Genomic DNA, 24,202 nt, shown 5'->3' on the forward strand with positions numbered 1-24,202 from the left:
TGGTCACTTCATCCCACGTTTCAACTCCACTATGCCACCCAAACGCAAAGCCTCTCCCGACCCCTCCTCATCCACCAATGCTGCGCCAACCCGCATTTCACACTGGCTCATGAAAGCGGAGCCAGACACGCGTCTCGAGCGCGGTTACGACGTCGCCTTCTCCATCGACCACCTCTCCGCCTGCAAAACCACAAAGTGGGACGGAGTACGCAACCCCGAAGCCCGCACCATCATGAAGGACAAGATGCGCTTCGGCGATCGCGTCCTCTTCTACCACTCCAACACCAAAATCCCCGGTGTAGCGGGTCTAGCCAGGATCTCCTCGCAAAAAAGCTATCCGGATCCATCGGCGTTCGACAGCAAACATCCGTATTTCGACGCGAAGAGCGATCCGGAGCAGCCAAAGTGGTGGTTGGTGGATGTAGAGTTTGTGGAGAAGCTGCAGAGGTTGGTTCCGTTGGGGTTGCTGCAGAAGTTGGCGGGGAAGGGCGCGGATGGCAAGGCGTTGAGCGAGGGAGAGAGGAAGGATGTTGGGTATTTGACGGATGAGCAGTTGCAAGCGATCAGAGGCATGGCTTTGTTGAACAGAGGCAGGCTAAGTGTTCAACCTGTTGAGGAGGTTGCATATGATGCTGTGATCGCCTTGAGCAGGAAAGGCGGATGGGAGGGATGGGTTGGAAAGTGGAACCCCAAAGTCGGTCCATCCGCAGCAAAGGCGAGCAACGAAACAACCACGACGACGCCCGCGTCAGCGTCCGCTGTCAAGTCGGTTCAGAACGGCAAGAAGAGCAAGCATCATCATAGTGCACCAGCTGCCAAAACAGCCAAGTCGAACGCAACGAAGAAGATCAAGACCGAAGAAGATTCAAAACCAGCACCCGCCGAAGGGCTCCGTCGATCCTCCCGTCGACAGAGCGGGGTGTGATCGACCTGTCATTGTAACCTGACATCCCTCTCAATGGCTTGTCAACGGTTCATTTCCTCAGTCACGGGACAGCAGACTATATTCGTAATACCTTTGTATCATGTACATTACCCATTACCTTCAACGTGTACAAGAGTATCACGTCGACAGACACCCGTGCTAGCAGAGATCGAGGACTTCGAAATGTGCGTTCACCAACGAACCCATTCCTCCACTGAACAAGAAAGATGGGCTGATACGGGAGCGCTTTTGTCTTGTGTCGTTTGTCTTCCCCAATTCTCAGTTCCCCTCCACCCGCACCTGTACAGGCCGGATCAAGGGGAGGCAATGATGAAACGAAACCGAACATCTTTGAACTCGATCCACTCGAAAAAGAACGAGAGGTCGCAAAGAGCAGTCTCTGCCGAAGAGGGGGTTCTGTGAAGGAAGAATGATGGAAGGAACAGTGGGAAGAGAGGTAATAGATGGGAGCCGTGACAGGGGTCGAATCTCACAAAGGTGCAGAGGTTGATGCTAGCACAGCTGTTGACGTTTTAGCAAGGGGCATTGGGAAGGTCGGTCGATGAGGCGCACAGCGTGGCAGATGAGGTTGCGATCTTTGATGCAGCGTCTTGTGATGGACAAGAAAGAAGTGACGGGGTTCGTGGGATTCCAACCTAAGACTCTGCGTGCTGCGGAGATTTTCTTCGCGTTCCCCGATCCAGCCAGACCACAGCAGACCCGATCCGAACCATCGTGGATCAACGCTCTCGAACCATCCTATGATCGCCCTTTCTTCCGTTCTCAACCTGGCTTCTCAAGATTCATTCCGCACCATCTCAAACAACATTCGAGCAGACACTTGACAGAGAGATTAGATGAGAATGCTTTCATTGCTGAGCCCTGAGCAGACCATTCGATCTCGCATCAGAAGGACAGAATAGATTTTGTGTCTCCTCCCGAAGGAAGTGACGAAATGCTTTGAGCCAGAAGAGCTCCGAGTCGCGGTTTTGGTGCGACCCGTATGTGTGTAGTTGAAAAAGAGAGAGAGTGAAGAAATGTGTGCTGCTACGCTTATGCATACAAAGCCGCGGGGGAGTATGCCACGCGGCTTGGCCCGATGGTGCTTACACCATCAAGTAAAAACAAGAGGGGATGAAAAAAGTTGGGGGAAAAAGAGGCTGTGAGCGTCTGGAAGGAGATGCGCAAGCGCAAATCACAGACGACGACCGCGGCGACCACCCTTTCTGCGGGTAGAGTCGGTGGGGACGGGGGTGACGTCCTCGATGCGGCCGATGCGCATGCCGGCACGGGCAAGAGCACGGAGAGCGGCCTGGGCACCAGGGCCGGGGGTCTTGGTGCCGGTACCACCGGTGGCACGGAGCTTGATGTGAAGGGCGGTGATGCCGACCTCCTTGCAGCGGACGGCGCAGTCCTGAGCGGCCAACATGGCAGCGTAAGGAGACGACTCGTCACGGTCAGCCTTGACCTTCATGCCGCCAGTGACACGGGTGACGGTTTCCTTGCCCGACATATCGGTGACGTGGACGAAGGTGTCGTTGAACGAGGCGAAGATGCTGTTGGGTGGTGGTAGTGCAAGAAAGGTAGCGGAAAGGTGTAAGTCCGTGTGCCTGCGAATGCTTACCGACCACATGAATACCAGCACGCCGTCATCGATGTCATCAACCAGGAATCTTCCATGAGCTTCCCATTCGACCATATTGAAAAGGCTCGTATCGCGCCTTGACCACCCACAGCTAGTTGCGAGCTGGGGTCTGCCTACGATGAGCACAGTATGCGCTTCACAGCCACCATACAATGCCATCGTGCAGCCAGATGTCACTCCAAGTATGAAAGCAACCTTGTTGCAATGATCCGTGCGTGACGTTCCAGTATCTGCCATCTCAATATCCTGCAAAGATTCCTCCTTCCAAGCAATCCTGCAGTCCTGACGTGTGCATGTGCGGCGTGCTGATAGATATGTGCCGGATGTATGTCGAAATGTATGGTAATACTTACTGAGCAACGCCGAAGACGAGCTCGCCCTCACCGACGTTGGGGCCGAGGGAAACCTCGTTGGTAGCAGCAGCACGAACCTTGGGAGCCATCTGTGGAAGTTGTCGAAATATTGCGTTGGCGTGAGGTACGAGTCGAAAGTGACAACGATGATGACAAAAGGTCGAAAGAGAGAGAGAAGTTTGCAACAAGTCGCGAATGGGTTAGAACTGGTTGTTCGATCGTGGTACGGATGTCGAGGAACGTTGGCCTGAGCTGTGCAGTACGAGTGACTGTGTCTGATGGTATGCTATCGCTATTGCCTTTGTCGCTGTTGAGGATATGCTTACCTTGATGTACGTGTGGTTGGTGTTCAGAGACGATGATGAGCAGCACCTGCGATGTTGAACCACACTCACAACAGCGAATCGAGATCTCGAATTCGATGTTAGTTCTTCCGCCAGCCAAGAGAGAGTCAATCATGTTTGAACACGCAAGGTCGCCATCTGCTGCCTCGATCTCCAGATGTGGAATCACAGAATTCAAGGACACTGGCGAAGTACCGAATTTCCGACCGTTTTTTGGACAATCACGTGAGTAGCCAGCTCGGCCGATCTATGCCCAGGGCAGGGCAAGGAAAGAAATTCGGTTCAAGACCGCGTTGGAAAAAAGCAGCCGCGAGGTCGCCGTCTTGGGCACGGGCAGCAGCATTTGGCAAAGTGAATGTTAGCCTGGCCAGAAGGACGACGCCGATTGTGGGTTCAGCACAGCGGGTCCAGTGCGGTGAGCTCGTCGACATCAACCTCTCCTTCCGACTCTACAGGAACACCTCACCACACACAGAGATCCGTCAAGATGGTAAGCATCAGCATCACCCTCGACACTCGGTACAGCAACAGCGACAGCACAGACATAGCATCAGCACGACATCGACACAGATGCAGCAATCGCAGAGAGCACAGAGAAGCAGAAACAAGCATGTACTAGGATGGCAGATTACGACTCAAGTGGGACACCATGTGGGATACTCGATCTACAGACCACGTCTTCGGACAGGTTGAAGGTTACGATTGACGCAAAAGCACATCGAGGACTGGAGGGAGATTTGTTCGATAGGACGCATCGGGAATGGTCCCTAATACCATTCACGCAGCAGGGATATGTCGCGTCAATAGCAGTTTAGGCTCTGCAGACATAGCATGGCAGCTCAAAGCCTTACAGACGAAAGTGACAGATGCACATGGGCCGATCAGCATTGCAAACATTCGCCAAGATTGGATGGTCACTGGGGCCAGTTCGATACAATCAATCAGGATACGGCGGGGAAGTATCCTCCAGGATAGCAGTGGATCTCGCAAGCAATATCTGAATGGCGGAGGATGGTTCACTGGTCGCCATTTGGTCGAACAAGGTCGTGATTCGTCATCTACAGCCACAAGCGAGTTACGCTATGCCTGGTTTGGATTCCGGGGAAAGGTGGCAGGACTCTTCGAACATGGATCACGCCTCTCTGCTTCTCTCGTCTCTGCTGCTCGTTGTTGCTCGACGAATTTACTCCGCATCTTCATCAGAAACCCATTCTGACCCACTTGCCCTCTTCCAACTTGCAACCGCTCATGTCCCAACAGCCTCAGCAGATTACCGACATCAAGAAATTCCTCGAGATTGCTCGCAGAAAGGACGCTTCGGCCGCCCGCGTCAAGAGCACCACCCGTGCCGACGGCAAGCAGGTGACCAAGTTCAAGATCCGATGCTCGCGCTTCCTCTACACGCTCTCGGTCGACGACAAGCAGAAGGCTGAGAAGCTCAAGCAGTCGCTTCCCCCTGGTCTCAACGTTGTCGAGATCGGCAAGCCCGTCAAGGGCCGCAAGTAAACACAGTCTTGCGCTCAGCCGGTTTTTCTCGACAGTTTCTTTGTACCAACAATCTCCAGCATCATCCTTCCTTTCAGCGCTGTCCGACTCTTTCCGTCTCGAACACGCATCAGTTCAGTAGCTTCAAGTCTGGATTAGCTCAAGCATTGAAGCCAACCAGACGGGAGAGTAACTACCACTTCGCACATCCACATCCAACCCAAAAAAGCCCTTTCTTCCAAGGGTCACTAGAGGGTCGTCACCCAACCCCGTTGTATCATTCACATGGCGAGACCAAACCTCGCACGCATACACACACCTCGCACCTCGTGATCAAGGTGTACAATTTGATCATATTCGTAAAGCAACTCTCAAAAAGCGTCAAGAATGACAATCTGGACGTGGCTGCGTGACGAAGTGTTGTGACACGGGCATGGATTCACACGCAGAGTTCTGTGGCAACACCGTGACGTTTGACAAGGAGGACAGAGTGCGATTTTGTTGGAACGCATCAAGGCTTGGGAAGGTACTTCAAGCTCTGAGGGCACGTCGACTTGGTGGTCGATTCAACCGCTTCGTAAAGACCGAAGTTGACCTGACCTCTGACGTTCCAAAAGTACCAGAATTCGTTCATCTCGCCCTTCTTGTTGCAGCCGACAAACGGCGTGGCACCGTGAGCGTTCTTGAGGGCCTGTTGGACCTGAACGAGTGTGTAGTTCTGGGACGAACTCGGGGTGATTCCGGCGGATTGGAGGATGTTGTACGTGGGACGTTCTTGGAACTTGTGAGCGATCTGACGGAAGTAGTTGAGAACGGCAAAGTCAGCCTGGGAGATCCAGGGGAGTTGGGGCTGGCATTGCGAACGCATGGTGGTGTAGCAAGTTCCGTGCTTGTTGTACTCGTGAGAGAGGAAGTCGGCACTGTCTCCATCGAGGTCTTTGAAGTAGGTCTGGTAGTAAGCGTACAGAGCAGGATCGTACTTTTGCATCACCGCCTCGATCTGTTCTCCCGTGTACTCCGGAATCCCACTGATGGAGGAGCAGAACTGAGGGTAGGTTCCATCGCAGTAGTCGGGCCACAGACCGTGGATGGTGGTGGAATCCTTGGGACCGTTGTTGGCCGGGTCTGGTGCATTGGTCGTCCAGAAGGAGGTGCTAAGGATGAGTCCGCTCTGCTTGCCACCGGAAACCAGGGCTCCGTTGAAGCAGCACGATCCGGCAGACGTGGGAGGGATGTCGTAGGATGCGTGGCAGGAGAGTTGGGTTCCGGCGCTGGCGCAGGCGGCGAGCTCTTGACCTTTGTTGGCGTACTGCTGACCGAGCTGGGCGAGCTGAGCCGGGTCGAGGTTTGAGAGCTGGTCGAGGAGCGGCTTGGCAGCGGCGGTGCTGGCGGCCGCGAGCACGGCCAAGGTAGCAGCAGTGAACTTCATTGTCTGTGACAGGGAAGACGAGGTAGGGTGTAGGTGATGGATGCCTTGATGATGAGGCGGAGGAGGGGACGGATCGTCAGAAGAGATTTATATGTTTGCAAACCAGCGGAGGCTCGTTGTGATACAGTGACCGTTTGGACGGCCAGACTCGATACGAACTTCGCCAAGAGACAAGTTCGACCAAAATCCTCTCGAGCCGTGCAGCCGCACACCTCGGCAATACGGTGCGATATAGTCTTCGTATTCCAGTCCGCGTTCCTGTTTGCTCTCGTTACAACCGTATTAACGGCGCGGAGAAGGAGGCACGGATGTCGGGAAAAGGCACCGGCAAAGGCGCATCAGAAGCGCAATCCGTCGACACGTTCCTGCTATCGTGCATCGAAGGGTTCATACAATCAAAGACACACAGTGTGACTGCAGTCAACCTCAGAGTGGCGGCAAAAGGGCGACGTGCATAATCGTGCGGGCAGCCGTGAAGCCAAAAAGGAGGATTTTCAGAAGAACTCGCTTCTGTCGGAAGGCAGGCCGCCGAACTGGACAGCAGCTGTTGGCAATTGATACTCCGTTCGCTTGTCAATCGAGTTAAACCCTTTTTCTTTCTTCTCGCTCGCTTGGCTTTGTCTTTTTCGAACAACGTTGATCGGACAAGACCGTGTTGTGCCTACGGTGCGGCTGCCGTTCAAGCGCTGTCTTCTGCGCCCCGGCAAAAATCAATGATTCCCACAAAATCGACGTGCAAGCGAAGTCTTGGAAAACGTCGCGAGCTGTGTCCACGTTCTTCTTCTGCCCACTCGTCCAGCTCGTCGATCCTAGCCAAGCACCCTTTCGCTTTCCCACGTCGGATCTTCTCGTCCGTCCCAGAGCGGCAGAAACTAGATCAACCGATCACGTTGTTCATCTCCGAGCATTCGTGCTCCTCCCACTTCGTTTGAATGTCGCGCAAATGTATGCCAGTCGCAACGTGTTCCTCCTTTTCCCCGCGTGTTGATCCTGCTATTGGCAGCTCTCGATACAACGTGCCCGAGCTGGCAAGTCTTCCCTCATTCACAAAACTGACAAGCTAGACGCAAAGAAACAAAGCTAGGACAGGTATGACCGTAAAAAGAGCGTGGTTCGCCAAGTTGTAATCAACTACAAGTACAAAGCGAGTCGCTAAAGAAGCTATTAAAACCGAATCGCAACCAGGCGATCCTTAGAAGCGAAAAAATCGGTTTCACTCAGTGATGGTGAAAGCGTGCGACAGGTACGACTCGTAACTGCTCTCGAGCTTTCCATCGGTCAAGACACGCTGAGCTCGCAGCAGAACCTTGTAGGTTCCTGGGGTGAGCGTCGTGCTTCCGTTCTGCGGGAGCGTCAGATCGGGCGTGATGAGCTGGACGTTGTACGAGTAGTCCGAGAGCTGACCCGTGGCGCTGTTTCGTCCGTTCCAGTAGCCGTTGCCGAGCATGCCTACCGTCTTGACGTCGGCGAATTGCGCGCCAGCTCCACCGGATCCGCCAGCAGGTTGGGATGGTTTGGGTGCGGGTGCAGGACCGGGTCCGGCACCGGGGGGTCCACCGGGTCCACCCTTGCCTGGACCTCCAGGGCCAGGCTTAGGCTTGGGAGTACTGGGAGCTGGCTTGGGCTGCGGCGTCTTTGGACCCTGACGACGGTGGTGCACGAACCGCTTGTGGTTGCCAGCAGCAGTAGAAGTGGTCGCCTTGGCGTTGACCGAACCATCCACATTGTACGTGGGCTGCAAGTCCGTCGTAGCGTTGACAATGTCAATCTGCAAGTAGGGAGTTCCGTAGTTGAGTCGGTACACAAACTGAGGCCACTCGGCAACGTTCTTGAGACTGTACGACGTGTTGTCGCTCTCGATGAACGTGTTTCCATCCGCAGAGGCGAGGACGGGGAGGCCGACGCCGAACAGCTCGCTCGTGTTGTCCAGGATCTGCGTCTTGGACGTGTCGGCCTTGTAACCTCCGTAGGCGATGTTGGCAGCGCTGTAGGCCGACGACTGCGGCTCGAGGTGGATGACACCAGAGTAGAAGGGCAGCTTGTCGGTGCGAACGCCCTCAGGAGGGGTGAAAGAGGCCGTGAAAGTGGTGGAGCCCTTGGGTGGCACGACGATGTTGTTCTTGCTCAGACGCACAGCTGCATAGTTGGCGCTGAGAGGGACAGGGCCGAGGTTGAAGAAGATCGAGTCGTCTTCCTGCGACTGGGCGGTTCCGAAAGGAATGTGCGAAAGGCTGTATGCCAATGGCTTGCTGCCCAAGTTCTTGACAGTGATGGTCTGCGTACCGTTAAAGTGAGCAGTGTCGTTGAGCTCGATGACAGACGGGCTCAGTACGATCTGCTGGTAGAGAGCCTTGTTGATGTCGACGAGTCCCGTGCCTTGCTTCGCCACCGACTCGTAGAGCGAGCCGTCGCTCGTCGAGTTCTTGAGTGGGCTCGCAGTGTTGGACAGAATGCTGTTGAGCGCTTCGGGCGAGAACTTGCCTCGAGCCGATTGGAACACAGCGATGGAGCCCGAGGTGAAAGGAGTTGCCATCGACGTTCCGGACAGGATGGCGTAGGCACCCTTTGCCAGCGGGTACGTGCTCAAGATGTTACCACCGGGAGCCGAGGTGGTCGGAGTGTCGAGTCGGTTCTCGTACGACGGGCCGTACGTGCTGAATCCGCTCATCAGACCGCCGGTGTCTGTGTCCTTGATGGTAGCAAGCGCAGTGTTGCTGAAATCGAGCGAAACCTTGACGCCGTTGTTGATCTGCTGCTTGAGGAAAAGTCCGTCGTTGCGCGTCAACGAGGCAGCCTGCTGACCCTCAATGTCGGTCTCGACGTAGGTGATGGAGGAGAGACTGTTGTACACCAGCACGTACTTGCCACCCTTGGCGTTGATGTTAGCAAACTTGGTTGCAAAGGTGCAAGTGCCACGTCCAACAAGCACGACCTTGTTGGTCAGATCCGGAGTAGAGTCTGGCAGAGGCGCACAGCCGTCGTCTGTGACGGTGAGACTGCTCGACGTCGGGTACACCTCGAGCACCTTGGATTGTCCGTCGGCAAAGGTGAAGGGAGATCCTTTGAGCACCGTGACGTTCTTCTGGCTCAGGTTGGTGGGAACGATGCCTGCCGTGATACCGGTCAAGTCGACGTTCTGGACTGAGCCGACCGCGGTCACATGGTCACCAGTAGCAGGGGAGCTGGCGTAAGCCATACCGTAAGCGCCGTCGTTTGCGTTGGCGATAGCAAGAGGGGTTCCAAGGCTGGCAATGCGACCAGCGACAGCAGACGAAGGAGCCTCGCTCCATCCTCCAGCACCTCCGAGCGAGAGACTGAGAACGTCACAACCGTCGAAGAAAGCCCTCTGAAGAGCAGCGATGATGATGTCGTCGGGGGTGCTTCCAGTGCAACCAAAGACTCGGTAAGCACGGATGTTTGCGTGGGGAGCAACACCGGTGAAGCCTAGGGCCGTGTCGTTGGCAGCTACGGTTCCGGAGACGTGGGTGCCGTGTCCTTGACAGTCGTACGGGTCGGGGCTGGCAACAGGAGTGTTGGTGCCGTTAAAGTTGTCATCGACGAACGCGTAACCTCCAATAACGAGACAGCCGGGACCGAAGCAAGGCTTGTTGCCAGGCTTGCCGCCGAGAGCTGGGTGACGGTAATCGACACCAGTGTCGATGATACCAACCACCTGGCCCTTGCCGAGGAAGCCCTTCTCGTGGACTTTGTCGACACCTGTCATGACGTGGGGGGAGAAAGTGTCCTTATAGCCCTGTTCGGCGTTCTTGGGCTCGTCACGGCGCTTCTTGCGGCTAGGAGGAGCAGCCGCGGCATCCTTACCGGTCGCAGCCTTGACAAACTCGTTCGAAACGGTCACGGGCTCGTAAGCGGGGAGAGAGTGAAGGGTGGTTCGGTAGACTGCCTTGACACCGGGAGCCGAGACGAGCGAGTGGTAGTCATCCTCGCTGTTGAGCACGACCGACATGCCCACAAACGTGTTGGGATCGTCGAACTCGTACCTAGTCTGGTATCCATTGGCGCGCTTGGACAAGTGCTCGTGAACCTCGGCATGCGGATTGGAACGCTTGCCAGACTTTGGGGAAGACTCGAGCTCGACAATGTAGCCGCGGGGGAGGTAGTTGGCTTTCTGAAGCTGGGCACTCTTGGTCCTGCTGTTCTTGATGGTGGGGGGCGCGTTGGGTGCCACAGATGGGCCGTCGAGAGGCTTGGGACCGGCGGCAGCGGGTGGGTTGTTGGCGGCCTCGACAGTGGTGCTGAGGAAGAGCAGGCCTGCGCTAGCTGCGGCTGCAGCAACGGAGAAGAACTTCATTCTGAGGAGCTAGTCTGTTTACAGACTGGAAGCCGAATTGTTGATGAATAGCAGGAAAAGGAATGTCTACGAGGAAGGGCGAGCTGCCGAGCCCGTTGGGAGTGAGCGCAAGCGCTACGAGGGGTGAGGGGAAGGCAAAGGAGCCACGGAAGCGCGGAGAGAGAGGGGAGAGAGATACAGCGATGGTAAGAACAGAGCAGGGGATCCAGGGTCTTGATTTGAAAGAGGACGACTTATAAGGCATTGAGAGGCGATCAATCGCGGCCCTGGTGAGCGGCTCCTCGATTCAGAGTAGGCAACCTTGGAACGAAGCTTCTCACAGGGAGGATCTAAGGGTGATGACTGCAATGTAGATTTAGCGACTCAAAGGCCTAGTGTTGCTTAGACCCTGTCTGTCAAGATAACGCGCATACGCGCGCTGAACGCAGTGACAGCCACATGGCGGAGCTGAGTTGTATGGAACAAGGTGCTCCGAAGCCAAGCGAGGTTCGATGGAAGAACAAAAGAGCAGCGGCGCTGAGTTAGCGAGCAGACAAAGACAGAGGGGACCGACGGCGCTGATCACGACAAAAAAGCAATCAAGCTTGGGCAATGAGGGTGGAAGGGGCGAAGGCGGAGACGGTGACCTTCCTAATTGGTGAGCGGCTGTCAGGGGACCGGGGAAGGTGTTGGAAGGGTGCTTGCGCAATTCGACACTGTATCGCGATAGCTTCCTGAGCATGCATGAACAAGGTTTCAGGCGAAGAGACGAGGCTTTGCTCTGCTGCGATACGGCTATGCATGCGCTTTGTCTGAGATTCAAGCGTTGCCTCAGCTGACCTGCTCGGTGTTGGTTGGCATCGCTGCAGCCTCATCCGACGCGCTCTCCTCCCGCCTTTATCGCGTCGCAAAAGGTCTCACCGAAGCTTTCCACGAATTGAGTGTTTCGACTGTTTCTGGTCAGTTGTCAACGGACACATCTGACTTGTGCTTGCAGACAAGCTCAAACAGGCGGAGTGAACCATAATACTAATACTACAAGATCGATGAGAGACCATCTCTCGAGCAAATCGAGAGGGAGTGGGTTCGGCTACGGACTTGCGTCTTGGCAAGTTGCTCGGTTGGTCTGGCGGACACTTCAGGGTTCAGATCATGGCGTCCTGTGGAGAAAGAAAGAGCGAGGCAGTCAAGCAAACGGCGAGTGCTCGCAAGTCAAGAGATCTTCGCTGCATTCATGCTACGCGAGCTGCAGGAGATGCATTAGCTCCTTTTGACAGCCAGCGAACAGGAAGCGTGAGTTAGTGAAAGATTACTTTCTAGAAACTCGGTAAATGCGAGGTCAAGCTTCAAATTCCAGCATCCTTATCTCGCTGCTGCCTCTTCCGACGCCGTGGGAAGGCATCGACAATAAACTTCCCGCAACTGAGAATTGCTTGCGCTTCTTGTAAATCATGCTCGGAAGCTCCTTGGCCGATTCCCGTTTTGATTTCCGTCTCGCCTCGAATCACTCTTCTGCTCGGAAAATCGGTCTGGAGGTCAGTGCGCTGTCACGTCCAGCTAGTACTCAAAGGCTGGACTGCTTCTGAGGGGTTACCAGTCAAAAGTGGGACCCGGTCGCAACCCACAAAGACGTGCTCGCGACGCGCTAACAAGTTCGGCCAATTGTTCGGTTGCATAAGCGAGGTTGCTCCGCTCGGGCGCGGCACCGTCGGCTGATCGACTTCCGACAGATATCGTATTTGCTCGTCTTACTCGACCCTGTCGCGACGTGTTTCACTGTGTATCTCGCATGATCCTGTTGATCTCGTAGCATCCTTGGCAGCAACGTCAAGGCTTCGAAGAATTGGTCTTGCCAGCGTTGCAAACCCTCTTTTGCATGTTATCTCCCGGATTTCGGCTTTGTCACTCTCGGTGCCCCGAGTGCTCTCACTGGCCAATCTGGCTCGTTCGCATCATCGTGTTCCGCATTTCTAGGGCCACCGGTCAAACCGTGATCCGGAACCTCATCCTTGTCACAGGCTGGTCCGCAGCAAGCTTCACGACGCCAAGATCGCGTGCGCGCGACGCTACGATCGTCTCTGGCACAACTTGACAGCGTGTCAATCGGCGATTTGCCGATTTGCTAGCACAGGTGCGCGAATAAGGCTGCCTCGAATTCGTAGAGCTTTTATCGCTGTCGTTAACCGTTTGTCAAAAGTTGAAACCAGCCAAGTGAGTATAAAGATACCCTCAGCCGAAACGACCGAGGTGCATATCCAGGCTTTGAGACTGAGCAACAGACTGTGCTTCCTTGCAAGACGAAAGGGATAATAATGTGATTGCACGCAATGGGTTGCTCATACACCTAGAAGCTCTCCAACACCTTCGCAGCCCAAGCGTTGGCCTCGATGCGAGGTCGGAAGTCATCCACGACTTTTCTTAGCTCCTGCATCTGTGCTTGAGGATCTGCCTCCAGACGAGGACGTTTCGGATCCTGCCCATCTCGCTCCTGCTGCAGCTTAGCGCTGCGCTCCGCCCACGTTTTCAAGAACTCGTCGATCAACGCGGCGCCCTCCTCGGTCACATCCTCTGACAGGCTGTCCAGTACCGAGTTGTTCTTCTCGTCTTCATCGTAATCCTCGAGCTCCTCTGCCTTGCGCTTCGCGAGCGCGATAACAGAAGGAGGGAAATTGGCCAGTTCAGCAACGTGGATACCCAAACTCTGATCGCTGATACCCGGCTTGACCTTGAAAAGCAGCGTGACATCCCGATCCTGACGCGTGCCGTCCTTCTTCTGATTGACGACAGCTGCGACGTGCAGATTGCGCACGTGTGACTGCTGCGTCGCCAAATTGGTGAGCTCGTGGAAATGGGTGGCAAACAGACACTTGCATCGGATCTTGGTGGTGATCCACTCGGAAATGGCCCACGCAAGACCGAATCCATCGTACGTGGACGTGCCTCTTCCGAGCTCGTCGATGATGATGAGAGAGTCGACGGAGGCCGTCTTGAGGATGGTCGCTGTCTCCAACATCTCGGCCATGAAGGTGGACACACCCTTGAGCTGACTGTCGCCCGCTCCGACACGCGCAAGGATGCAGTCAAAGACTGGCAGCTTGGCGCCCTCTGCCGCGGGAACAAAGCAACCGACCTGCGCCATGAGCGCAATGATGCCGACTTGACGGATGTAGGTGGATTTGCCGCCCATGTTGGGGCCTGTAATGACCAGGAACTCGGACTTGCCGGGCACCATCTCGGTGTCGTTTGGCATGAAGTTGATGTCGTCCATGACCTCGAGGCAGGGATGACGTGCGTCGCGCAAGTCGACGTCGGCGTTGGTGCCCCTTTCGCACACGGTCGGCTTGGTGTACGGGATGGGTGCGTTATCCGAGACGTGAGCGAAGCTGACGATCACGTCGAGATGCGCAAGTACGACATTGAGCTTCTCCAAGGGGGGACAGTAGGTGGATGCGATCGTAATGACCTCCTTGACCAGGCTGCTCTGTGATCGGCTGTACCTTTCGGAAAGGTCCTTGAAATCGGTGGCGAGATCGCGCAAAGCCTCGTTGGTAAAGTAGAGACCGCCCTTGACGGTGGCGATATCCGTGTACCCCTTCTTGTTGCGCACCAAGCCAGCGTCGGTACGCGTGACCCTGAAACAGTAGCCGTACACATGGTGATTCTCGAGATGCAGTTTCTTCTCGGTATCCATGCGCAGTTCCCGGCCTGCCAGTCGATGTTGCTCGTCGAGCTTATCGCGCGTGTCGTCGAGAGACTCCTTGATGTCTCGCAGATTGTCGTCGAAGTCGGGCTTGATGACGAAATTGTGGTGGGCCAACTCGTTGAGGTCGAGGGTGGCCTCTACAAGCTCGTTGAATTTGGTGAGGGCGGCCTGGTGAAGCTCGAATGGGTCGAGGTATGTGGTCTTGAGCAGCTCTGCGTGGGCGTCGGAAGGCGTGTCCATATCCGAAAGAGTCTGGATGAGACCAGGGAGCCTCAACACGGCCTGGTAGACACGGACGACATCCTCCAATGTGGCTACACCCTTCTGGAAGCGCTTGCTGATGCGATGCATGTCGGGCATTAGCTTGAGGTAGTCGTTCTGGATGAGCTGCCGTGTGCTGTTGTCGTTGATGAATAGCTCGACGAGGCCTTGCCTCTGCTGGATAGCGTGGACGTTGACCAGGGGTTGCTTGAGCCATTGACCCAACAGCCGCTGACCCTGGCCGGTACGGCAGCGATTGAGAAGGCCGTATACGCTCGTGTATTTGCTTGAGCCGGTCTGGCCAGGTTCGGGGAAAAGATTGAGTGCGCGCAATGCGGAATTGTCGAGGCGGAGATATTGTGAGAGATCGTGGGTAGTGACGCTGTACTGGCCAAAGTTGGATTCGTCGGTGAGCAAAGCGAGGAAGGAGATGAGGGCGGAAGCAGCGGCCATGGCGACTTTGAGATCGAGCTCGGGGATGTTGACGCCGGACGACTCCTCTTTGAGCAAGCGTCGCAGGTCCTGGTCGATGTTCTTGCCGGAGAAGTCGGCGCGTTTGTTGTCAAACATGCTGACGCCGCAGCGCTCGATGACTTCGCGAAGCTTTTTGAGGTCGACGTCGGCGCCCTTGTCATCCTTGGGCAGGATGCACTCCTTGACACCGAGCTGGATGATGAGCGATTCTGTGTTGCTGAAGAGGTCGTTCTCTGCATATTCTGAAACGCAAAGCTCTCTGTTTGAGGCGTCGGCGAAGGCAGCACCGACGGTTTTCACGCCGTCTCGCGTGGTCATCTTGAGAGCCATGACGATGGGCGAGCTGACAATGTCGGCATTGACAAAGATCATGTCCTCCACCTGTTGGAGGTTGCCGGGAGAAGCTTGCTTGATGATGGACCATTGGTTGTTGCGCTTTCCGCCTGCATTGCTGTAGATCTCGACGCGCATCTGGCGAGTGGTGAGGGCTTCGCGGAGAAAGTTCTTTGCGGCAGCTACGCTGAGGGTGATGGAAGGCAAGCCGCCTTTGTCCTTGCCACCGCTGCCGAGGTATTTGAGTGCAGAGTGAGTTTTGAAGACGAGGTTTGCGATGAGTATGGCATCGTCTCCGTGCGCAGAATAGAAGTCGGAACGATCGAAGAGGCGAAGTGTTCCCGGCGCTGGTTTGGGCATGGATCGGAATGTTTGGCAGAAGGAGCTTTCGGCAGCATTGTCCAAGCCGAGGTCTGGCTTGTCGGACGACGAAGGACCATCGTACATGAGTCCCGACATGATTGCGAGCTTCTTTGGAGTGATCTTGGTGTTGAGAAGAAGGGAGGCTCACGAACACCACAATTGCTAGAAAGCTGAGCCAAAGTGAAATGTGTCAAAGTGGCACTCTCAAGTCACACTCAACTCGACTCGACTCAGACTCAGACCCTTGGAAGCGCTATTTAACGCGTCGCGCCACGCCGGCTAAGCAGCGCTCGAGTGTGGAGAATTCCAGCCAGCCTAATTCAACTGTAGTGCAGATGTAGACCTAACAAACAACAACTCTCGCCATCCTACATGCTCTGAACGGCTTGGATCGTGACGACGTTGCTCGCCTTGATTGCACTATGATGAAGCTTGATTTGATACACACTGATGGTGGTTAGTACTCTCAATCTTGGGCTAGGCGCTGGACGACGCTCTGTTTCTTGCGCTGGTTCTCCGTCTGACCGTCCAATGCCGGCGCTGGCTTATCCGTCCGTGTTCCGATCCGGATGTCAGTTGCGATTCGCTGCGCTCCGAGACGGTGGACTGCCTCGTGGCAGAGCTCGATCGCTTTGCATACGGTTGGAAAGCTTCCCTCGAGATTGGTGCCGTAGCCGCTGCGAAAAGCGAGAAGAACAAGAGTCAGAAGAGCAAGTAATCTCTAGCTTTCGATGACGGAACAGGAATGCTCACTGAACTTCGTACCGGATTCCTTGATCTTTCATGCCTTCGAGTACGCGCTGACATTCCGTAATGTATTCTCCGACCGATGTCGTGGGTGTGGCCATCGGAATGACTGCAGGCCTTCCAAGTAAGAAACAAGGAGTCAGCATTGAGCTCGATTCGATGAGCAGTCAGGTCTCGGCTTGACTTACGGCAAAAGTCGGCCACAGCATATAGAGGAGATGTCGTCGTCTCCGACATGATTAGCGCTTGATGTGACGGTAGAAGATGTGATGGCGGACTGTTGGAAGGAAAAGATGAGGTTGACCGGCCTGTTCTTCTGGCTGGTTGGTGCGCGGAAGCAAAGTGTTGGTGTGGAGGAGACACGCCGCAAATCAAGTTGGACCCTTCTTTTGCAACTCCCAACACCATCTCTTCTAGACAGACTCGCGATCACGAAACAGCTCGCGAACAACGGCGATGCCTCAATCGCCAGCTCGTCCGAGCACCAGTGAGGATGTTACGGTGCCAGAGGCCAGCGCACAAGCTTCAAGCTCTACGCATCGGAGTGCAAAGCCCACCTCTCCACGTCCTACCGCCCTACTCACCAAATCCTGGACTTCTGCGTCCGTGCTACCTTCTGCAACATCGTCCCGCATCACAGTTGCAGCCAACACTAGCACTGCGGCCGACGCTTCTTCTTCTCGATCGCAGCCGACATCGCAGGGGAGCAGCTCAGCGTCAACAAGGACCTCAACCCCATTGCCGGAGCTATCCTTCAGTCCGTCCACACCACAATTCGCCGCGCAGGAAACATTCTCGAGCGCAGACCAGCTGGCGGTCCCATCTGTTGGTACCAGCAGCCGCTCGGTATCACGCCAGACTTCGGATCGAAGCGAATCTCCGGGTACCTTTGACGATGCTGCCCAAGATGAGCCAGAAGCTCTCGGTATAAATGCAAGCTCGAGCATCCATGCTCTTCACCTTCTGCACCGCGTCAATGATAAAGCAGCCGCAGACAGAGCTTCACATACTCGGAGCCTACGCTCACGACTCTCTCAGCTTTCGATCGGACGAGCGTCTGCCAGGAATCGCAGTCGGAGCAACAGCAGGGATGCTTCGACGAACGCACGTGGCCTTCCGCCAGAGTTTCTCGAGACAAACCAGCCACGTTCGGCCGCTGCAGATGCTGTTCAGGACTCAGCAATACCTACTCAACCAATCGATCAGAGTCAGCTAGCGCAAGGCACGGCACGCCCTACATTGCCCGAGCTTGAAGAGCAATATCCGGATCGCAAATATTACATCCTTTCGTCGGCTGGCAAGCCGATCTACATTTCACACGCATCGCTTTCTCGCCGCCGAAGACGCCGCGAGAAACGACGTCAGCAGCAACAAACGAGCTCAGTGGATGCCGAGTTTACAAGGGATCCCCAAGCTCGCCATGACAAGGGCAACGAGAGCGACGAAGAAGACGAGAGCAGCACCACACAGGTCGGCGTCATGCAGGCGCTCATCTCCATCTTTGCCGACGAAGACTCGGACAAGCTCCGTTTCATCCGGCAGGGTGATCTCCTCATCACCTTTCTCCTCCGTGCGCCACTCTACCTCGTCTGCGTCTCGAGCTGGAACGAGGAGCCTAGCACGCTTCGTCGACATCTCGAGTATCTCTATCTCCAAGTCATCAGTCTTGTTTCGGCGAGTCAGCTGACCAGGCTATTCTCCCGCATGCCCAACTTTGACCTTCGCAGGCTGCTGGAAGGGACAGAGGGCATCTTTGACTATCTGGCCAATCAACTCAACGCCAACGAAGCGGAAGACGACGGCGCAGAAGCTGACGGATCCGCACACAAGAGACCAGTCACCGACTGGGCTTCCTGTCATCAGTGGTGGCTCCAGGCGCTCCAACCTATCCGCATCACCGTGCCCAACCTTCGCGATCATCTGACTGCAGCCTTGCAGCCGCCTACCGCCGAGTCAGGATCATCACACGCTCAGCCGCACAGACCCAAAGATCTGCTATACGTGCTACTGTGCGCCAACGGCAGAATCGTGACGCTCCTAAGACCGAGGAAGCATGCCGTTCACCCAATCGATCTGCTCTTGTTGACCAATACCGTCATGGGCAGCCGTTCGATCAAACGCTCCGGTGGTTCCGAAGAAGCAGAGATATGGCTGCCTTTCAGCATGCCCAAATTCGCACCGCAAGGATTCGTGCATGCCTATGTCAAGTTCTTGAACCCCGAAAGCTGGATCAGCACCGAGCAGGCGGCATCCGAGCCCACCAGAGAAGGCAAGATGAGCTCGTCCGAGCTGGCAGTCATTGTCGTGACTGGCGACAAGGACGCTTTCCCAACGGTATCAAACTGGATTTCGTCTCTTGTCGCTCATCCTCCTGCCGCTGCTGGCCAGAACAACGCTTCAGATGCAGCCTCGATCAAGTCGACCGAGAGCACATCTCGTAAGCAGGCATCCAAGACCAGGTCCGCATCAAAGTCGCTCAAGCCGTCACGCTCAGTCTCAACGGGCGAAAACCTGCCGTCGTGGTTGACCAACTTTCAACGACATATGCTGACGCTCTGTCGTCACCTCACCGACCCACTCAACGTCGAAGACGGATCTCCACGCGTGTCCACCTACACCTGCGCCGAACTGAATCTGCCAGGACTACGACATTTCGTCTACCGAAGCAACAGCACCATCCAACTCACCTCTCCCACCCTACCCGCGCCCTACGCTACCAGCTCTTCCGATCGCAAACGCCTTTTCACGCTCTACTCGCTCGTCCATCATCACATTCACCACCCCGTACCACCGTCCACCTCTCCTTCACCTGGAGAAAACATCACCACTTCCAACCCAACAACCCCTGCCGCAGCCGCTGTCGCCTCCACCACAGGTATGCTCGACGGAGTGTTCGGCAACGCTACACTTTCACGCCCGCTGTTGAACGCCGATCGGAGGCTCAAGATGCACCTGGTCAAGACGGAGAACGAACAGGTGCTGGGCTGGATCACCAGTCCGTTCGAGTTGTACCTCTGTCTCAATCCGCAGCTGAGCAAGAGCGCCATCGTGGCGGTGGCGAATGGTCTGACAAAGTGGATCAAGTCGAACGAGAAGGATTTGTTCTTGGTCAATGCTGGTAGTTTCTAGATCACTCCATTTGCACAGACCGGATCGAGACAGTCGGATGTGCGTGTGAACAGAGTATATTCCGGATGTGCGAGATCACCTGCTGGACAACGATGACTGTGTATCCTTAATCTACCCGTGACGATCCATCTCTCCTACCCTCAACCGCAATGCCCAGCCCCTGCGTCCCATTCTGCCCTCCCTCTATCTGCCCACCATCACTCGCAACAGCCACCAGACTACCATCACTATTGCACGACACGATAAAGTCTCGCTCCCCGTGCTCCCCCTCCCCCTCCTCTTCCACCACCACCTCCTCCCGGCCACCTCTCCATCTCGGCTTGAGCCTATTCCACCACCTCCTCCCCCTTTCCCTCAACCCGACAGCTTCCAACCTCCTACTCAAATCAAACTGATCCAACATGATTCCAAACCCACTGCTCCCCGCACTCGGATCTTCCCTCTCCCCACCCTCGCTCGTCCCTGCGCTCCGCAAGCTTTTCCCCCGTCCTTCCGCACCAACACCTGCCGGAGCATCTGCTTCCGACATACTCCTAGGCAAATGCCTACCCGGTCGCTGCCAATTCGAATTGACCCTCGACAACGAAGGCGAACGTGGCTGAAGGTGGAAACCCGGCGAACTGGGACTGATTCCGATCGACAGACCGTGTTCGAGGATGCTGTTGTAGAGCGAAGGTCTTCGTCTACCGCTGGAGGGGTCGTGATCGTTGGGGTGCGACGATTCGGGCGAGTGATGTGTCGAGGACGACGTGTTGGCTTCCACGTCTTGGGGTGATTGGAAGGTGTTGTCGTGCTTAGGTGAGAACAGGTCGTCGCGCAAGGGAAACTCCAGCGTGATCGTTGGTCTGCGTTGAGGCGCATGGTGGCTGCTAGATGCGGATCGACGCTTGGGTGGTGCGGCGCCGAGTGAAGGTGTAGATCTGGTGCTGCTACCAGTACCGTTGTCATGATGCAAGGTCAACGGAGCTTCCTCGGGACTAGTTAAAGGAGCGACCTGATGGTCAACAAAGGAAGACGAGTGGTGAGAGACGTTGACCGGGGGCAGATGCGGACCCGTCAGACCGGCGCCATTCGCCACCAGCAGTCCTCCGTAATCTGCATCCGAAACCGATCGCGAACCATCCGCAACGTACGACGACAGCAGAGGTTGCGACTCATCCTCGCCGCACACCTCACCATCCCCACACGGCTCGTCATTCCCATGCAGACTGACGGTCCACACGCCTCCGAGCAACACACCCGTTCCCACCGCCACCAGCACCAAGTCGTACCACGCCAATGCGCCGATCTGATCGAAGTAAACGAGACCAAGCGCGATGCTCGACGTGTTGTAGAAGCAAAATGCGAGCGGACACACGAGCGTCGGATCCGCTAGCTTGAGCGCCTTGTTGAGATACCAGAGCTGAAGCAGTGCAGCAGCCAAGAGGATGCCGATGAGCAGCCAGCTTTGCCATCGTCCAAATTGATTTTGGCCAGAGAACGTCAGCATCAAAAGTTCGACGCCGGATTTTGCGAGCAGCAAGCACGCGCCCGATAATGTACCACTCGCGCCACCGTAGGCTACCGAAAGACCCAGCTTTGTCTGCTTGACAGTCTCTGGGGTGACACGCTGTTCGGCCTCCCTCAGCTCGAGACGCGGAACCTCGAGGCTCTTTTTCCGCTTGCGAGCGTTGGACTCGCTGCGTCCAAGCGAGCCATAGTCTCGTTTCGAGGTGCTGGTCGGTGCTTCGGCCGGTTTGGGGCGACCGTTGGGAACGGACGCAGCGCCGTGCGTAGCCGGTTGCTGGCCAACCGAAGATGGAGCCGGGGTTGCGACGATGCTACGGCCATACAGGATGTTCTGCTGAGGACTGGGACCGTGACCGAGTGTGGAATGACGATTCACTTCGTCGCGAATAGCGAGTACAGGCGTTGCGATGCCAGAACTGCTCTCGCTGACCTCTGCGACGGGCGCCAAAGTGGGAGCGGACCAACGTCTACGCAAGCGCCCTCGTAGACCGTGGCCACTGCGACTTCTTGGCTTTGTGGGTCGTGTTGGAAGAGAGCTGCGATGGACGCGCGTGTGCAACTGCCAATCTGTCAGATGCGCAACGGTCAACACGCCAACAAAGACGAAAGTGAAGATGGTCGCAAATGCCACGAAGGTTGGCCGAGAGTAGAGATCCAAGAGCTCGTCAAGACTGTGCGGCGGAGAAGGTACGACGCCAAAGTAGCCGATGAGAACCGCACCGGAGGCGATGAGTGCTGTGCCCATGACCATGTATCTCGAGAGCAAATCGTTGAGCAGGAAGCGTGCCAGTACAGCATTGTACAGCAGACTGACAGCACCCAAGGGAGCCAACATGACGATGGGTAGCGCGCCGATCTGAAAGACAGTGCCTCCGACATTTGCGACCAAGAAGATGGCAAAGCCGACGAGCCACAGTGGACGCTTCCATTCGGTTCTGCGGCGAGCAGGGGGCAGTGATTCGTTGAGCAGATGCGACTTCCTTTGAATGGTGAGGCCGAGGCTCTGGACGAAGCTGGCTATCAATCCGAGCGCGATGGCAGTGGGCACGCTGAAGGGCGCACTAGGATGCCCGCTGTCGCCTGCAGTGGTGGTGTTCGACGACATCGTTACCTGCTGAAAGCGATGCGACTGGCCGCGGGCGTCAGCAAACGGCCCGAGCTGTTCAAGTGGACCTTGATGAGGGCATCGATGATCTTGTACCGAGCTGCATATATATGACCGCGAATGTCGGACGGGTGCTGCGGAGATGATGGTGTTGGAGAGAGGTGCGTCAGGCATGAGCCAAGAGATGGTTCATGCACGATTGCCGGCTTGTGTTGCTCTCTCAGCAGTCACTTTGTCACGCGTCCATCATTTCAGCTCCACAATCTGCAACAAATCGTCAAAATGTTAGAGCCGACACAAACACGGCATGCATGACCGGCGAATCGTTCCACGACACTTGTTTGATGGCGTGAGAACTCTCTTGCATGCATGCTGAGAGGCTCCGTCTTGACTCGGGACACAATCAAGAAGCACACAGAACGGATATCATTTTGAGCAAGGGTATGTCTGACAAGTCTGTCAAGCCTTCTTCTCGACCACAGTTCTGGAGTCCTCCTGTTCCGATCTACCATTCCAACCAGGCATCTCGATCGAGCATTCGCCCTCACATGATAATACACTCGTCCTCGTTGCCAGTCGTCTGCTTGGCAAGGTCGCGCGTGAATGCCGCACCGCCCTGTCCGCTTCCGCGCAGGTTGACCACCAGCACACCCGCGTTGCGGGGGTCCAAGTGAGCTTCCAGTCTGTAGTCGCGCATCATCTTCTCCACCGCAGGTGCGATGTGCTGACGGTGATCCTTGCTGTGAAGGCCCTTGCCTACGATGATGCGCATTTCGGTCCAGCCCTGCGATTGAGCCTGTCGCACTGCCTGCTCTGTCCTTTCGAGCGCTTCCGAGGTGTACAGACCGTGTAGATCCACCGTGCCCTGAGGAGAGTCTTCGTTGTTGGCCATGAAAATCCAGTCGCTCGCCTGCTTGTTCAGCCGCTCCATGTTCTGCTTGTGCTCGTTTCCTTCGTTGCTCAGCTGCTTGGCACGCGCACCGTCGCCCTGGGCGTAGGCATTGTGCGAACGGTCAAAGCACTGTGCCATCTTGTCGCCCTCGGAACGCGCCTGGTTGCGCAGATTCATGTAATTCGCATCGTGTTGATTCACCTGGTTGTCCTGCGAGTATTTGTAGTGCGGTCCTTGAGACGGTGCTCCGTGGTGGGGCTGAGGTGCGCCATAACTACCTTGCGGTGGTGGATGGTCGTATCCTCCAGCTGCAGGAGCTCCAGCGTAGCCCGCCCATCCGCCTTGTGGAGCTGGAGGTTGCGGACCGCCGTACGACGCTGCTTGTCCGTACGAGCCACCGCCTTGCTGGCTGCCATACGAAGCTGCCTGTCCGTACGAGCCACCACCTTGCTGACCACCACCACCACCACCGCCGCCGCCGGTCTTGTTCTTCTTGTAGAATGCAAATGCCTTCTTGGCGATCTGCGTGATTTGACGCCTGTGCTGCTTGACGAAGCGAATGAGTTGATCCATGCTTGCAGAATCGTCTTTCTCGCTGAGCTTGTACAGGTCTGTGCAAATTAGATCTTGTTTCTATCGTGTGGTCTTGTGAACTGGAATCACGGGTTGTGTACGGTATTGGTTTGCTCACAGTGCCAGTATCGTAGAGGACGAGTGTAGCAGACAAAATGGATGGAACAAACGAAACTGACGAGCAGCAACGCTTGGACGGATGGAAGCTCGGCTAGCTCGACAAAGAGCCACTGAACCGCACCACGGCGTTTCAAATGGACGGCCGAGACCCTACAGAACACAGCTAAGCAACATTGTGGAGCATCTCGGGCAGCGTGAAAACCAAGACGCCAATTTTGTTAGATCAGAGAGTCATTTGCATACATATTAGTATCAACAACAGAGGTTGGTCAACACCATCCAGCTGTGATGACTGTGGTTCACATGAGCACTTCTTTTCCAAGTGCCAAACCAAGCTGCTGCCATATTCTGAACAAGCCTTTGTTATGCTTGCAGCAATACAAGAGATAAATCCGACACTATGCAAGTAGTACAATCCCATGAGCTAAGCCATTGTTACTATTTGATCTGGCTACTGTATTTAGAGCTATAGACTTAATGAGGCAGGCCTGCATTATTTGGCTCCTGAAGATTGTTTCTTG

The 24,202-nt window shown here is 55.6% G+C and overlaps 11 protein-coding genes across 11 annotated transcripts; 4 read left to right on the top strand and 7 right to left on the bottom strand.

Moving 5' to 3' along the window:
- Nucleotides 1-31: 31 nt before the first annotated feature.
- PHSY_005198 (hypothetical protein) lies at nucleotides 32-925 on the top strand (the record flags this gene model as incomplete). Its single annotated transcript, XM_012335809.1, has 1 exon — nucleotides 32-925. The coding sequence occupies one exon, from the start codon at nucleotides 32-34 to the stop codon at nucleotides 923-925; it is 894 nt and encodes a 297-aa protein (XP_012191199.1).
- A 1,195-nt stretch (nucleotides 926-2,120) lies between these two features.
- On the bottom strand, nucleotides 2,121-2,624 carry PHSY_005199 (ribosomal protein S14; the record flags this gene model as incomplete). Its single annotated transcript, XM_012335810.1, has 1 exon — nucleotides 2,121-2,624. One exon carries the CDS (start codon nucleotides 2,622-2,624, stop codon nucleotides 2,121-2,123), a length of 504 nt encoding a protein of 167 aa, XP_012191200.1.
- A 64-nt stretch (nucleotides 2,625-2,688) lies between these two features.
- Nucleotides 2,689-4,773, top strand: PHSY_005200 (60S ribosomal protein L38; the record flags this gene model as incomplete). Its single annotated transcript, XM_012335811.1, has 3 exons — nucleotides 2,689-2,752; nucleotides 3,425-3,492; nucleotides 4,528-4,773. The coding sequence occupies 3 exons, from the start codon at nucleotides 2,689-2,691 to the stop codon at nucleotides 4,771-4,773; spliced, it is 378 nt and encodes a 125-aa protein (XP_012191201.1).
- Nucleotides 4,774-5,263: 490 nt separating this feature from the next.
- Nucleotides 5,264-6,181, bottom strand: PHSY_005201 (probable ribonuclease; the record flags this gene model as incomplete). The annotated part of the gene is made up of 1 exon (XM_012335812.1): nucleotides 5,264-6,181. The coding sequence occupies one exon, from the start codon at nucleotides 6,179-6,181 to the stop codon at nucleotides 5,264-5,266; it is 918 nt and encodes a 305-aa protein (XP_012191202.1).
- A 713-nt stretch (nucleotides 6,182-6,894) lies between these two features.
- Nucleotides 6,895-7,113, top strand: PHSY_005202 (repressor protein; the record flags this gene model as incomplete). The annotated part of the gene is made up of 1 exon (XM_012335813.1): nucleotides 6,895-7,113. One exon carries the CDS (start codon nucleotides 6,895-6,897, stop codon nucleotides 7,111-7,113), a length of 219 nt encoding a protein of 72 aa, XP_012191203.1.
- A 281-nt stretch (nucleotides 7,114-7,394) lies between these two features.
- On the bottom strand, nucleotides 7,395-10,493 carry PHSY_005203 (minor extracellular protease vpr; the record flags this gene model as incomplete). The annotated part of the gene is made up of 1 exon (XM_012335814.1): nucleotides 7,395-10,493. One exon carries the CDS (start codon nucleotides 10,491-10,493, stop codon nucleotides 7,395-7,397), a length of 3,099 nt encoding a protein of 1,032 aa, XP_012191204.1.
- A 2,323-nt stretch (nucleotides 10,494-12,816) lies between these two features.
- On the bottom strand, nucleotides 12,817-15,702 carry PHSY_005204 (hypothetical protein; the record flags this gene model as incomplete). Its single annotated transcript, XM_012335815.1, has 1 exon — nucleotides 12,817-15,702. The coding sequence occupies one exon, from the start codon at nucleotides 15,700-15,702 to the stop codon at nucleotides 12,817-12,819; it is 2,886 nt and encodes a 961-aa protein (XP_012191205.1).
- Nucleotides 15,703-16,072: 370 nt separating this feature from the next.
- PHSY_005205 (hypothetical protein) lies at nucleotides 16,073-16,590 on the bottom strand (the record flags this gene model as incomplete). Its single annotated transcript, XM_012335816.1, has 2 exons — nucleotides 16,073-16,283; nucleotides 16,412-16,590. 2 exons carry the CDS (start codon nucleotides 16,588-16,590, stop codon nucleotides 16,073-16,075), a joined length of 390 nt encoding a protein of 129 aa, XP_012191206.1.
- Nucleotides 16,591-16,809: 219 nt separating this feature from the next.
- On the top strand, nucleotides 16,810-19,482 carry PHSY_005206 (vacuolar fusion protein mon1; the record flags this gene model as incomplete). Its single annotated transcript, XM_012335817.1, has 1 exon — nucleotides 16,810-19,482. The coding sequence occupies one exon, from the start codon at nucleotides 16,810-16,812 to the stop codon at nucleotides 19,480-19,482; it is 2,673 nt and encodes an 890-aa protein (XP_012191207.1).
- A 381-nt stretch (nucleotides 19,483-19,863) lies between these two features.
- Nucleotides 19,864-22,096, bottom strand: PHSY_005207 (hypothetical protein; the record flags this gene model as incomplete). The annotated part of the gene is made up of 2 exons (XM_012335818.1): nucleotides 19,864-20,057; nucleotides 20,128-22,096. 2 exons carry the CDS (start codon nucleotides 22,094-22,096, stop codon nucleotides 19,864-19,866), a joined length of 2,163 nt encoding a protein of 720 aa, XP_012191208.1.
- Nucleotides 22,097-22,640: 544 nt separating this feature from the next.
- Nucleotides 22,641-23,561, bottom strand: PHSY_005208 (hypothetical protein; the record flags this gene model as incomplete). The annotated part of the gene is made up of 1 exon (XM_012335819.1): nucleotides 22,641-23,561. One exon carries the CDS (start codon nucleotides 23,559-23,561, stop codon nucleotides 22,641-22,643), a length of 921 nt encoding a protein of 306 aa, XP_012191209.1.
- Nucleotides 23,562-24,202: the final 641 nt, after the last annotated feature.

This window comes from Pseudozyma hubeiensis, assembly GCF_000403515.1.
Source record: "Pseudozyma hubeiensis SY62 DNA, scaffold: PHS47, whole genome shotgun sequence".
Taxonomy (NCBI): Eukaryota; Fungi; Basidiomycota; class Ustilaginomycetes; order Ustilaginales; family Ustilaginaceae; genus Pseudozyma; species Pseudozyma hubeiensis.